At 48.1% G+C, this 15,565-nt stretch overlaps 1 protein-coding gene across 2 annotated transcripts in view; it reads left to right on the plus strand.

The window, feature by feature from the left end:
* LOC135054798 (zinc finger protein OZF-like) overlaps nucleotides 1-3,341 on the plus strand; it is a 96,244-nt gene extending 92,903 nt beyond the window's left edge. Inside the window, exon 5 of one of the 2 annotated variants that reach the window (XM_063958136.1) lies at nucleotides 2,040-3,341. In XM_063958136.1, the coding sequence (XP_063814206.1) occupies nucleotides 2,040-3,184 (1,145 nt within the window). In that variant the 3' untranslated portion in view covers nucleotides 3,185-3,341. The remainder of the gene's footprint in view (nucleotides 1-2,039) is intronic. The other variant, XM_063958135.1, reaches the window with a different exon arrangement.
* Nucleotides 3,342-15,565: the final 12,224 nt, after the last annotated feature.

The raw sequence follows: 15,565 nt of genomic DNA on the forward strand, positions 1-15,565 counted from the left end.
TCTCCATGTTGGAGTTGCCCCATGTAGCTGTGCCATCTGCATGTCACTGTTGCTGGGTCTATACAGTGTGCTCGGTAATCTAATCAAAGTTAATATTTTGGAGCAAAGGTCATATTTGGTGTGTGTGTGTGTGTGTATATATATATATATATATATACATATACACACACACACACACACACATCAACAGGGACTAATTTCATTGTATACAAATACATATGCTTTAATATAAAGTTGGTCCCCCTTTTGCAGCTATAACAGCGTCTACTCTTCTTGGTAGGCTTTCCACACGATTTTGTGGTGTTTCTGTGGGAATTTGTGCCCATGAGGTAAGGCACTGATGTTGGACGAGAAGGCCTGGATTCAAACTCCCTTCCAGTTCATCCCAAAGGTGCTCGATGGCATTTAGGTCAGGGCTCTGGGGGTATTTCCAAGTTGATCGCAGCAGGAAAATTTTTAGCAGTTGGGCAAAACCATGTGCACCGCAGGGGAGGCAGATGTAACATGTGCAGAGAGAGTTAGATTTGGGTGTGGTGTGTTCAATCTGCAATCTAATTTGCAGTGTAAAAATAATGCAGCCAGTATTTACCCTGCACAGAAACAATTACCCCCTCTGTGCGGGCCAGTCAAGGTCTTCCACACAGAACTCATCAAACCATGTCTTTGTAGTCCTTGCTTTGTGCACTTGGGCCTTGTTGGAATAGAAAATGGCCTGCCTCAAACTGTTGCCACAAAGTTGGAAGCATAGCATTGTCCAAAATGTTTTGGTATGCTGAAGCATTATGATTGCCCTTCACTGGAGATAAGGGGCTTAGCCCAAACCCTGAAAAACATCCCCATACCATTATCCCTTCACCATACTTCACAGTTGGCATAAATCAGTCAAGCATGTAACATTCTCCCGGCATCCCCCAAACCCAGACTCACCCATCTGACTGCCAATCAGAGAAGTGCAATTAGTCACTCCACAGAACATGTTACAACTGCTCCACAGTCCAGTGTTGGTGTGCTTTACAACACTCCATCCGACACTTGGCATTGGACTTGATGATGTGAGGCGTGCATGCAGCTGCTCGGCCGTGGAGACCTATTCCACCGCAGAGTTTTTCTTACTTTAATGCCAGTGAACGTTCGGAACTCTTCAGTTATGAAATCAGCAGAGCGTTGATGACTCTTACGCACCAGGCACCTTAGCAGTCGTTGACCCCACTCTGTGATTTTATGTGGTCTTCCGCTCTGTGGCTGAGTTGCTGTTCCTATATGCTTCCACTTTCTAATAATATCACTTACTAGTGTTCACTCTAGGAGTGAAATGGGGCAGGGCGCCGGACTCAGGGGGGCACATGTGCGCGCGCCCGAAATGGGGGCGTGGCCACACAAACTAGGGGGCGTGGCCACGCCTCCGTCATTTTAGGGGGCGGTGCGGCCCACAGACGCTACTATAGAGAGCGTCTGTGGCCGGCGACGTCACTGTTGGGGGCGTGCCCAGCACCTCCGTCGGTGCTGGGCTTCCCCCAGCCCTCTCCCAATGCGTGAATGGATGCCGCGCGCATGCGCACGGCATCTATACACGCCGGGAGGGCAGGGAGCGGGCGGCTGTTCTAGCAGGGCGCCGCAAAAGGGGCAGGGCGGGTTTTGCCTGTTAAAAAACGGGCAGGGCGCGGCGCCCTGCTAAAACAGCCTAGAGTGAACACTACTTACAATTGACCATGGAATATCCAGCAGGGATGAAATTTTATGAACCATCTTATTGCATAGGTGGCATCCTATCACAGTACCACGCTTTAAGTCACTTCGGAACGACCCATTTTATATCACAAATCTTTGCAAATGGAGACTGCATGGCTAGGTTCTTGCTTTTATACACCTGTGGCAACGGGTCTGATTGAAACAACTGAATTTAATAATTAGCAGGTGTGGCCACATACTTGTGTCCATATAGTGTATATATGATTGAACTAAAGTGTTTGTAGTTTGCATATTGATATTTACTCATTTAATAATAAAATGTCCTCAATGTGAATTTTTATTACTAACAGATGGACGCACAAGCAGGAATACCTTGGAGGGACATCCCCGTTTGTCTTCAGATTTTAAAATAGAAGTTAGCGACATTACACAAGATTTTACAGGAGAAACTACTATGATCTTAAATACACAGCCAGAACTTCACAGTGCAGATGCTTCACCAAGTCAGTCTCACCTTGATGAAAGTTCTGGTAATTTGGGCAATGTTACACATTGTACAAGTCATAGACGGGATTCAGTCTATCAGTGTTCTGAATGTGGCAAATGTTTTTTATATCAGTACAATTTTGAAAAACATCAGATGGTTCACACAGGGGTGAAGCCGTTTGTGTGTTCTCAGTGCGGGAAATCTTTTAGAGGCAAAGGGCAACTTGTAGCACATCAGAAAATCCACACGGGTGAGAAGCCATTTTCATGTTCTGAGTGTGGGAAATGTTTTACACAGAAATCAGGACTTGCTTATCATCGGCTAACTCACACAGGCGAGAACCCATTTCCGTGTTCGGAGTGTGGGAAATGTTTTAAAAGTAAATCAAAACTTGTTTTACATCAGAGAACTCACACAGGTGAGAAACCATTTCTGTGTTCCGAGTGTGGGAAATGTTTTATAAGTAAAGTTCGTCTTGTAACACATCAAAAAACCCACACAGGTGAGAAGCAATTTTCATGTTCTGAGTGTGGGAAATGTTTTACACAGAAATCAGGACTTACTTCTCATCAGCTAACTCACACAGGTGAGAAACCATTTCCGTGTTCTGAGTGTGGGAAATGTTTTCAAAATAAATCAGGACTTGTAATACATCAGAGAACTCACACAGGTGAGAAACCATTTCTGTGTTCTGAGTGTGGGAAATGTTTTAGAAGTAAAGTTTGTCTTGTATCACATCAAGAAACTCATACAGGTGAGAAGAAATTTTCATGTTCTGAGTGTGGGAAATGTTTTACACAGAAATCAGGACTTGCTTCTCATCAGCAAACTCACACAGGTGAGAAACTATTTCCGTGTTCTGAGTGTGAGAAATGTTTTCAAAATGATTCAGGACTTGTATTACATCAGAGAACTCACACAGGTGAGAAACCATTTTCGTGTTCTGAGTGTGGGAAATGTTTTGCCCAGAAATCAAATCTTGTTAAACATCAGAGACTTCACTCATGATAGACACTCAATAGGGAGCAGCTCTACTGTGAATATCCTTTTATTAATTAAAATGATAAAAAAAGCATGAATACATTTAACAAGTGTGTACTTGATGTTATATTGTCATACATATGCATACATTAAATTTTTTAACCCAGACCTTGTTCTCTCTTACATGTGATTAAACACTACACTTGGCAACATTTAAGAATAATTTATCTAACTTAGAAAAACATATTTCTCCTACGTCCTAGAGGATGCTGGGGACTCCGTAAGGACCATGGGGTATAGACGGGATCCGCAGGAGACATGGGCACACTATAAGACTTTTAATGGGTGTGAACTGGCTCCTCCCTCTATGCCCCTCCTCCAGACCTCAGTTAGACTCTGTGCCCAGGAGTGACTGGACACACACTAGGGGAGCTCTACAGAGTTTCTCTAAAGACTTTTTATTGTTAGGTTTTTTATTTTCAGGGAGACCTGCTGGTTACAGGCTCCCTGCATCGTGGGACTGAGGGGAGAGAAGTCAGACCTACTTCTTCTTAGTTCAAAGGCTCTGCTTCTTAGGCTACTGGACACCATTAGCTCCAGAGGGTTCGATCACTTGGTGCGCCTAGCTGCTTGTTCACGGAGCCGCGCAGTCACCCCCCTCACAGAAGCCAGAAGAAAGAAGCCGGGTGAGTATGAGAAGAACAGACGGCAGAAGACTTCAGTAACGGAGGTAAGCGCAGCTCCCACAAACCAACGGCACTCACAGGGTGCAGGGCGCTGGGGGGGAGCGCCCTGGGCAGCAGTTATTGAGGGTCTCGTTTAGACTGGCATGAAAGCATATTCGGGCCCCGGGCACTGTGTACGATACCCATGCCAGTATAAAGCAGTGGTCGCGCTGCGCACCATTGCTCCCACATACCAACGGTTTTACATGTGTGCAAGGTGCAGGGGAGGGCACCCTGGACAGCAATATATATATTATTTCAGTGGGTATATAGGGCGTAGACACTATATACGGTCCCCTGCCTGCATAAAAAACTATATTATAACGGGGCTGAAGCGCGCCAAAAAGGGGCGGGGCTTAGCCCTCACAACAGTGTTCAGCGCCATTTTCTCTCTGTCCCCGCCAAAAAATGTGTGCAGTGCAAACGAGGGGGGGGGCACAGTCTTTTAGTGTTATATTGAGGGAAATATAGCACTATTGTTTAGAAATGGGCATGTAATCATTGTTGTGCATATTTCTCTGTGTGTTCCCTGTCAGATATACCCACTATAGTCCACATGTGTCGACATGCGTGAGTGTTCTGTCACAAACAGCTATGAGGATCGCTGTCGGCTTAGCCGACGTCTGTTGGTACTTGATACAGTAGATGCAGAGTCAACAGGTCTGTAGTTGTATGCTTGTCAAAAGTATACACTGTATGGGAGACACAGTCGTATGTGGGTGACCCTGTCGGCACCAACTGTTATTACTGGGTGTAAATTAACATGCTGTAACTGTCTTATGCCTTTATATGTATGGTACGGTTCCATGGGCCTGTAGCTCAAGCACAGACATGGTAGTATGTGTGGGGGAGTGTTATTAAAATTATTTATGTATACTCTCCTCGGACCCCTCAGGGTCGCAAGAATGTTATTTTGCCTGGTTACTACTCCCTGCTGTTGACGACTACTGGGTTTTCTGTCGACCATAAGGTTTCCTGTTAGATCCACAATTGGGGGCATTCAGTACATGGTCATACACATTTAGAACACATTAATGTCACTAGTGACCCGACAGTTCCGGACAATCCGCTTATATGTATGTTATATATATATATATATATATATATATATATATATATATAAGAAAGTGAAGGCGCACTCAGTGAGTCAAGATATCACAAGATTTTACTAAAAAGTAATAAGCTCACATACATCGAGGTAAGAAATAACCAGTGTGCAAACGAATCTTTGCTGCCTCCGCAGCAGCTCGTCCCGTACAGCACTGGCAGGTGCAATTTCAGTTCAGCGTCTCAGCCAACGGACCAATGTTCCTGGAGTGAAACGAACACGTCCTTCCCAGGCCACGACCAACGCGTTTCGTCACTAAGACTTTGTTGGGGTGTGGTCTCTCTCTATCCAACACGTATTTCTCTGACGTCCTAGTGGATGCTGGGAACTCCGTAAGGACCATGGGGAATAGCGGCTCCGCAGGAGACTGGGCACAAAAGTAAAAGCTTTATGACTAGCTGGTGTGCACTGGCTCCTCCCCCTATGACCCTCCTCCAAGCCTCAGTTAGATTTTTGTGCCCGAACGAGAAGGGTGCATGCTAGGTAGCTCTCCTGAGCTGCTTAGAGTAAAAGTTTAAATAGGTTTTTTTATTTTCAGTGAGTACTGCTGGCAACAGGCTCACTGCATCGTGGGACTAAGGGGAGAAGAAGCGAACTCACCTGTGTGCAGAGTGGATTGGGCTTCTTGGCTACTGGACATTAGCTCCAGAGGGACGATCACAGGCCCAGCTTGGATGGGTCCCGGAGCCGCGCCGCCGGCCCCCTTACAGAGCCAGAAGAGCGAAGAGGTCCGTAAAAATCTACGGCAGAAGACGTTCCTGTCTTCAATAAGGTAGCGCACAGCACCGCAGCTGTGCGCCATTGCTCTCAGCACACTTCACACTCCGGTCACTGAGGGTGCAGGGCGCTGGGGGGGAGCGCCCTGAGACGCAATAAAACACGTTTTCTCTAACGTCCTAGTGGATGCTGGGACTCCGTCAGGACCATGGGGAATAGCGGGCTCCGCAGGAGACAGGGCACATCTAAAAAAGCTTTTAGGTCACATGGTGCGTACTGGCTCCTCCCCCTATGACCCTCCTCCAAGCCTCAGTTAGGTTTTTGTGCCCGTCCGAGAGGGTGCAATCTAGGTGGCTCTCCTAAAGAGCTGTTTATAAAAGTTTTTTTTTTAGGTTTCAATCTCAGTGATTCCTGCTGGCAACAGGATCACTGCATCGAGGGACTTAGGGGAGAGATTTCCAACTCACCTGCGTGCAGGATGGATTGGAGTCTTAGGCTACTGGACACTTAGCTCCAGAGGGAGTCGGAACACAGGTCAGCCTGGGGTTCGTCCCGGAGCCGCGCCGCCGATCCCCCTTACAGACGCTGAAGAGACGGCAGAACGGAGGTCCGGAAAGCAGGCGGCAGAAGACTCCTCAGTCTTCTTGAAGGTAGCGCACAGCGCGGCAGCTGTGCGCCATTGTTGTCACACGGCTCACTGACTCAGTCACGGAGGGTGCAGGGCGCTGCTGGGGGCGCCCTGGGCAGCAATATAATTACCTTTAGTGGCAAAATAAATACATCACATATAGCCATTAAGGCTATATGTATGTATTTTAACCCAGGCCAGTTTCTTAAAAACCGGGAGAAAAGCCCGCCGGAAAAGGGGCGGAGCTTATTCTCCTCAGCACTCAGCGCCATTTTCCTGCTCAGCTCCGCTGATGAGGAAGGCTCCCAGGTCTCTCCCCTGCACTGCACTACAGAAACAGGGTAACAAAGAGAAGGGGGGCATAAATTGGCGATATTTATATATTAAGAGCGCATATATAGTAAACAACACCTTCTAGGGTTGTTTATATACATTTATAGCGCTTTTGGTGTGTGCTGGCAAACTCTCCCTCTGTCTCCCCAAAGGGCTAGGGGGTCCTGTCTTCGATTAGAGCATTCCCTGTGTGGCTGCTGTGTGTCGGTACGTGTGTGTCGACATGTATGAGGACGATGTTGGTGTGGCGGCAGAGCAATTGCCGATGATGGTAATGTCACCCCCTAGGGAGTCGACACCGGAATGGATGGCTTTAGTTATGGAATTACGTGATAATGTCAGCACATTACAAAAGTCAGTTGACGAAATAAGACGCCCGGCAAACCAGTTAGTACCGGTTCAGGCGTCTCAGACACCGTCAGGGGCTGTAAAACGTCCTTTACCTCAGTCAGTCGACACGGGTACCGACACAGATGAATCTAGTGTCGACGGTGAAGAAACAAACGTATTTTCCAATAGGGCCACACGTTATATGATCACGGCAATGAAGGAGGCTTTGCAGATCTCTGATACTGCTGGTACCTCAAAAAGGGGTATTATGTGGGGGGTGAAAAAACTACCTGTATTTTTTCCAGAATCAGAGGAATTGAATGACGTGTGTGATGAAGCGTGGGTTAACCCCGATAGAAAACTGCTAATTTCCAAGAAGTTATTGGCATTATACCCTTTCCCACCAGAGGTTAGGGCGCGCTGGGAAACACCCCCTAGGGTGGATAAGGCGCTCACACGTTTATCAAAGCAAGTGGCGTTGCCGTCTCCTGATACGGCCGCCCTCAAGGATCCAGCAGATAGGAGGCTGGAAACTACACTGAAGAGTATATACACACATACTGGTGTTATACTGCGACCGGCAATAGCCTCAGCCTGGATGTGCAGTGCTGGGGTAGTGTGGTTGGATTCTCTGACTGAAAATATTGATACCCTGGATAGGGACAGTATTTTATTGACTCTAGAGCAATTAAAGGATGCTTTCCTTTATATGCGAGATGCTCAGAGGGATGTTTGTACTCTAGCATCAAGAGTAAGCGCGATGTCCATATCTGCCAGAAGAAGTTTATGGACGCGACAGTGGTCAGGTGATGCGGATTCCAAGAGGCATATGGAAGTATTGCCATATAAAGGAGAGGAATTGTTTGGGGTCGGTCTTTCGGACCTGGTGGCCACGGCAACTGCCGGCAAATCCACTTTTTTACCTCAGACCCCCTCCCAACAGAAAAAGACACCGTCTTTTCAGCCGCAGTCCTTTCGCTCCTATAAAAAGCGACCAAAAGGACAGTCTTATCTGCCGCGAGGCAGAGGAAAGGGTAAGAAAGGGCAGCAAGCAGCCCCTGCCCAGGAACAGAAGCCCGCCCCGGCTTCTACAAAGCCATCAGCATGACGCTGGGGCTTTACAAGCGGACTCTGGAACGGTGGGGGGTCGACTCAAGATTTTCAGCAATCAATGGGTTCACTCACAAGTGGACCCGTGGGTCCTGCAGATAGTATCTCAGGGTTACATGCTGGAGTTCAAAAGGTCTCCCCCTCGCCGGTTCCTAAAGTCTGCTTTACCAACGTCTCCCTCAGAAAGGACGTCGGTTTTGGAAGCCATTCACAAGCTGTATTCTCAGCAGGTGATAGTCAAGGTACCCCTCCTACAACAGGGAAAGGGGTATTATTCCACACTATTTGTGGTACCGAAACCGGACGGTTCGGTAAGGCCTATTCTAAATCTGAAATCCTTGAACCTGTACATAAAGAAATTCAAGTTCAAGATGGAGTCACTCAGAGCAGTGATAGCGAATCTGGAAGAAGGAGACTTCATGGTGTCCTTGGACATAAAAGATGCTTATCTACATGTCCCGATTTACCCCTCACACCAAGGGTATCTCAGGTTCGTGATACAAGACTGTCATTATCAGTTTCAAACGCTGCCGTTTGGGTTGTCCACGGCCCCTCGGGTCTTTACCAAGGTAATGACCGAAATGATGGTTCTTCTACGAAGAAAAGGCGTATTAATTATCCCTTACTTGGACGATCTCCTGATAAGGGCAAAGTCCAGAGAACAGCTGGAAGTCGGTGTAGCGCTAACACAAGTAGTGCTTCAGCAACACGGGTGGATTCTAAATCTTCCAAAATCTCAATTGACCCCGACAACACATCTGCTGTTCCTGGGCATGATTCTGGACACGGTTCAGAAAAAGGTATTTCTCCCGGAAGAGAAAGCAAGGGAGTTATCCGAACTTGTCAAGAACCTCCTAAAACCAGGAACTGTGTCAGTACATCAATGCACAAGAGTCCTGGGAAAGATGGTGGCTTCGTACGAAGCGATTCCATTCGGCAGATTCCATGCACGAACATTTCAGTGGGATCTGCTGGACAAATGGTCCGGATCGCATCTGCACATGCATCAGCGGATAACACTGTCACCGAGAACAAGGTTGTCTCTCCTGTGGTGGTTGCAGACTGCCCATCTGTTAGTGGGCCGCAGATTCGGCATACAGGACTGGGTCCTGGTGACTACGGATGCCAGCCTACGAGGTTGGGGAGCAGTCACAAAGGGAAGAAACTTCCAGGGCGTGTGGTCAAACCTGGAGACGTCTCTTCACATAAATATACTGGAGCTAAGAGCGATCTACAATGCTCTAAGCCTGGCAAAATCGCTGCTTCAGGGTCAGCCGGTGTTGATCCAGTCCGACAACATCACGGCAGTCGCCCACGTAAACCGACAAGGCGGCACGAGAAGCAGGAGTGCAATGGCAGAAGCTGCAAGGATTCTGCGCTGGGCGGAGAATCATGTCGTAGCACTGTCAGCAGTGTTCATCCCGGGAGTGGACAACTGGGAAGCAGATTTCCTCAGCAGACACTACCTTCACCCGGGAGAGTGGGGACTTCATCCAGAAGTTTTCCACATGATTGTGAACCGTTGGGAAAAACCAAAGGTGGACATGATGGCGTCTCGCCTCAACAAAAAATTGGACAGGTATTGCGCCAGGTCAAGAGACCCTCAGGCAATAGCTGTGGACGCTCTGGTAACACCGTGGGTGTACCAGTCAGTGTATGTGTTCCCTCCTCTGCCTCTCATACCAAAGGTACTGAGAATTATACGGAAAAGAGGAGTAAGAACAATACTGGTAGCTCCGGACTGGCCAAGAAGAACTTGGTATCCGGAACTTCAAGAGATGCTCACGGAGGATCCGTGGCCTCTACCTCTAAGAAGGGATCTGCTTCAGCAGGGACCTTGTATGTTCCAAGACTTACCGCGGCTGCGTTTGACGGCATGGCGGGTGAACGCCGGATTCTAAAAGAGAAGGGCATTCCTGAGGAAGTTATTCCTACTTTAATTAAAGCCAGGAAAGAAGTGACCGCACAACATTATCACCGCATTTGGAGAAAATATGTTGCGTGGTGTGAGGCCAAGAAGGCTCCAACGGAAGAATTTCAATTGGGTCGATTCTTACATTTCCTGCAAGCAGGATTGTCTATGGGCCTCAAATTGGGGTCCATTAAAGTTCAAATTTCGGCCTTATCAATTTTCTTCCAGAAGGAATTGGCGTCAGTGCCTGAAGTACAAACTTTTGTCAAAGGTGTACTGCATATACAACCCCCAATAGTGCCTCCAGTGGCACCGTGGGATTTGAACGTGGTTCTAAATTTTCTCAAATCTCATTGGTTTGAGCCTTTAAAATCGGTAGATTTAAAATACCTTACATGGAAGGTAACCATGCTGTTGGCCCTGGCTTCAGCCAGGAGAGTTTCGGAGTTGGCAGCTTTGTCATACAAAAGCCCATATCTGATATTCCATTCGGACAGGGCAGAATTGAGGACACGTCCTCAATTTCTCCCTAAGGTGGTTTCGGCATTTCACTTGAACCAGCCTATTGTGGTGCCTGCGGCTACTAGCGACTTGGAGGACTCCAAGTTACTGGACGTTGTCAGAGCATTAAAAATATATCAAGGACAGCTGGAGTCAGAAAATCTGACTCGTTGTTTACATTGTATGCACCCAACAAGTTGGGTGCTCCTGCGTCTAAACAGACGATTGCACGTTGGATATGTAGTACAATCCAACTTGCACATTCTGTGGCAGGCCTGCCACAGCCTAAATCTGTAAAGGCCCATTCCACAAGGAAAGTGGGCTCATCCTGGGCGGCTGCCCGAGGAGTCTCGGCATTACAACTTTGCCGAGCAGCTACGTGGTCAGGGGAGAACACGTTTGTAAAATTTTACAAATTTGATACTCTGGCTAAAGAGGACCTGGAGTTCTCTCATTCGGTGCTGCAGAGTCATCCGCACTCTCCCGCCCGTTTGGGAGCTTTGGTATAATCCCCATGGTCCTGACGGAGTCCCAGCATCCACTAGGACGTTAGAGAAAATAAGAATTTACTTACCGATAATTCTATTTCTCATAGTCCGTAGTGGATGCTGGGCGCCCATCCCAAGTACGGATTGTCTGCAATGCTTGTACATAGTTATTGTTACAAAAATCGGGTTATTACTGTTGTTGTGAGCCATCTGTTCAGAGGCTACTTCGTTTGTGTTATCATACTGTTAACTGGGTTCAGATCACAAGTTGTACGGTGTGATGGGTGTGGCTGGTATGAGTCTTACCCGGGATTCAAGATCCTTCCTTATTGTGTACGCTCGTCCGGGCACAGTACCTAACTGAGGCTTGGAGGAGGGTCATAGGGGGAGGAGCCAGTACGCACCATGTGACCTAAAAGCTTTTTTAGATGTGCCCTGTCTCCTGCGGAGCCCGCTATTCCCCATGGTCCTGACGGAGTCCCAGCATCCACTACGGACTATGAGAAATAGAATTATCGGTAAGTAAATTCTTATTTTAAACCTTATATGGCAAAAGAAATGCATCACATATAGCTCCTGGGCTATATGGATGCATTTAACCCCTGCCAGTTTTCCTAAAAAAAGCGGGAGAAAAGGCCGCCGTGAAGGTGGCGGAGCCTATCTCCTCAGCACACAAGCGCCATTTTCCCTCACAGCTCCGCTGGAAGGACGGCTCCCTGACTCTCCCCTGCAGTCCTGCACTACAGAAACAGGGTAAAACAAGAGAGGGGGGGCACTATTTGGCAGATAATACAAATACAGCAGCTATAGAAGGGAGAAACACTTATATAAGGTTATCCCTGTATATATTTAGCGCTCTGGTGTGTGCTGGCAAACTCTCCCTCTGTCTCCCCAAAGGGCTCGTGGGGTCCTGTCCTCTATCAGAGCATTCCCTGTGTGTGTGCTGTGTGTCGGTACGATTGTGTCGACATGTATGAGGAGGAAAATGATGTGGAGGCGGAGCAATTGCCTGTAATAGTGATGTCACCCCCTAGGGAGTCGACACCTGACTGGATGGTCGTATGGAAGGAATTACGTGACAGTGTCAGCACTTTGCAAAAAAACTGTTGACGACATGAGACAGCCGGCAAATCAGTTAGTGCCTGTCCAGGCGTCTCAAACACCGTCAGGGGCTCTAAAGCGCCCGTTACCTCAGATGGTCGACACAGACCCAGACACGGATACTGACTCCAGTGTCGACGGTGAGGAGACAAACGTAATGTCCAGTAGGGCCACGCGTTACATGATCACGGCAATGAAGGAGGTTTTGAACATTTCTGATATTACAAGTACCACAAAAAAGGGTATTATGTGGGGTGTGAAAAAACTACCCATAGTTTTTCCTGAATCAGATGAATTAAATGAGGTGTGTGACAAAGCGTGGGTTTCCCCCGATAAAAAACTGCTAATTTCTAATAAATTATTGGCATTATACCCTTTCCCGCCAGAGGTTAGGGCGCGTTGGGAAACACCCCCTAGGGTAGATAAGGCGCTCACACGATTATCAAAACAAGTGGCGTTACCGTCTCCTGATACGGCCGCCCTCAAGGAACTAGCTGATAGAAAGCTGGAAAATATCCTAAAAGGTATATACACACATACTGGTGTTATACTACGACCAGCAATCGCCTCAGCCTGGATGTGCAGCGCTGGAGTGGCTTGGTCGGATTCCCTGACTGAAAATATTGATACCCTGGATAGGGACAGTATATTATTGACTATAGAGCATTTAAAGGATGCATTACTATATATGCGAGATGCACAGAGGGATATTTGCACCCTGGCATCAAGAGTAAGTGCGCTGTCCATTTCTGCCAGAAGAAGTTTATGGACACGACAGTGGTCAGGTGATGCGGATTCCAAACGGCATATGGAAGTTTTGCCGTATAAAGGGGAGGCGTTATTTGGGGTCGGTCTATCGGACCTGGTGGCCACGGCATTGGCTGGGAAATCCACCTTTTTACCCCAGGTCACCTCTCAGCAGAAAAAGACACCGTCTTTTCAGACTCAGTCCTTTCGTCCCCATAAGGGCAAGCGGGCAAAAGGCCACTCATTTCTGCCCCGGGGCAGAGGAAGGGGAAAAAGACTGCAGCAGGCAGCCTCTTCCCAGGAGCAGAAGCCCTCCCCCGCTTCTGCCAAGTCTTCAGCATGACGCTGGGGCTTTACAAGCGGACTCAGGCACGGTGGGGGCCCGTCTCAAAAATTTCAACGCGCAGTGGGCTCACTCGCAAGTGGACCTCTGGATCCTGCAGGTAGTATCACAGGGGTACAAATTGGAGTTCGAGTCGTCTCCCCCTCGCCGGTTCCTGAAATCTGCTCTACCAACGTCTCCCTCCGACAGGGAGGCAGTATTGGAAGCTATTCACAAGCTGTATTCCCAGCAGGTGATAATCAAGGTACCCCTCCTACAACAGGGAAAGGGGTATTATTCCACGCTGTTTGTGGTACCGAAGCCGGACGGCTCGGTGAGACCGATTTTAAATCTGAAATCCTTGAACACTTACATAAAAAGGTTCAAATTCAAGATGGAGTCACTCAGAGCAGTGATAGCGAACCTGGAAGAAGGGGACTATATGGTGTCTCTGGACATCAAAGATGCTTATCTCCATGTCCCAATCTACCCTTCTCACCAAGGGTACCTCAGGTTTGTGGTACAAAACTGTCATTATCAGTTTCAGACGCTGCCGTTTGGATTGTCCACGGCACCACGGGTCTTTACCAAGGTAATGGCCGAAATGATGATTCTTCTTCGAAGAAAAGGCGTCTTAATTATCCCTTACTTGGACGATCTCCTGATAAGGGCAAGGTCCAGGGAACAGTTAGAGGTCGGAGTAGCACTATCTCAGGTAGTGCTACGTCAGCACGGGTGGATTCTAAATATTCCAAAATCGCAGCTGATTCCAACAACACGTCTACTGTTCCTAGGGATGATTCTGGACACAGTCCAGAAAAAGGTGTTTCTCCCGGAGGAGAAGGCCAGAGAGTTATCCGAGCTAGTCAGGAACCTCCTAAAACCAGGACAAGTGTCAGTGCATCAATGCACAAGGGTCCTGGGAAAGATGGTGGCTTCTTACGAAGCAATTCCATTCGGAAGATTCCATGCAAGAACTTTTCAGTGGGATCTGCTGGACAAGTGGTCCGGATCGCATCTTCAGATGCATCAGCGGATAACCCTATCTCCAAGGACAAGGGTGTCTCTCCTGTGGTGGTTGCAGAGTGCTCATCTTCTAGAGCGCCGCAGATTCGGCATTCAGGACTGGATTCTGGTGACCACGGATGCCAGCCTGAGAGGCTGGGGAGCAGTCACACAGGGAAGAAATTTCCAGGGCTTGTGGTCAAGCATGGAAACGTCTCTTCACATAAATATCCTGGAACTAAGGGCAATTTACAATGCCCTAAGTCAAGCAAGGCCTCTGCTTCAGGGTCAGTCGGTATTGATCCAATCAGACAACATCACGGCAGTCGCCCATGTAAACAGACAGGGCGGCACAAGAAGCAGGAGGGCAATGGCAGAAGCTGCAAGAATTCTTCGCTGGGCGGAAAATCATGTGATAGCACTGTCAGCAGTGTTCATTCCGGGAGTGGACAACTGGGAAGCAGACTTCCTCAGCAGACACGACCTCCACCCGGGGGAGTGGGGACTTCACCCAGAAGTCTTCCACGTGATTGTAAACCGTTGGGAAAAACCAAAGGTGGACATGATGGCGTCCCATCTCAACAAAAAACTAGACAGATATTGCGCCAGGTCAAGGGACCCTCAGGCAATAGCGGTGGACGCTCTGGTAACACCGTGGGTGTACCAGTCAGTGTATGTGTTCCCTCCTCTGCCTCTCATACCCAAAGTACTGAGAATCATAAGAAGGAGAGGAGTAAGAACTATACTCGTGGCTCCGGATTGGCCAAGAAGGACTTGGTACCCGGAACTTCAAGAGATGCTCACGGAGGACCCGTGGCCTCTACCTCTAAGAAGGGACCTGCTCCAGCAGGGACCTTGTCTGTTCCAAGACTTACCGCGGCTGCGTTTGACGGCATGGCGGTTGAACGCCGGATCCTGAAGGAAAAAGGCATTCCAGATGAAGTCATCCCTACCCTGAACAAGGCCAGGAAGGATGTAACCGCAAAACATTATCACCGCATTTGGCGGAAATATGTTGCGTGGTGTGAGGCCAAGAAGGCCCCTACAGAGGAATTTCAATTGGGTCGTTTCCTGCATTTCCTGCAAACAGGACTGTCTATGGGCCTAAAATTAGGGTCCATTAAGGTTAAAATTTCGGCCCTGTTGATCTTCTTCCAGAAAGAACTGGCTTCAGTGCCTGAAGTTCAGACGTTTGTCAAAGGGGTACTGCATATACAGCCTCCTTTTGTGCCTCCAGTGGCATCTTGGGATCTCAATGTAGTTTTGGGGTTCCTAAAATCACATTGGTTTGAACCACTCACCACTGTGGAATTAAGATATCTCACATGGAAGGTGGTCATGCTGTTAGCCCTGGCTTCAGCCAGGCGTGTCTCAGAATTGG

Source organism: Pseudophryne corroboree, chromosome 3 (genome assembly GCF_028390025.1).
Source record: "Pseudophryne corroboree isolate aPseCor3 chromosome 3, aPseCor3.hap2, whole genome shotgun sequence".
In the NCBI taxonomy this organism is placed as follows: domain Eukaryota; kingdom Metazoa; phylum Chordata; class Amphibia; order Anura; family Myobatrachidae; genus Pseudophryne; species Pseudophryne corroboree.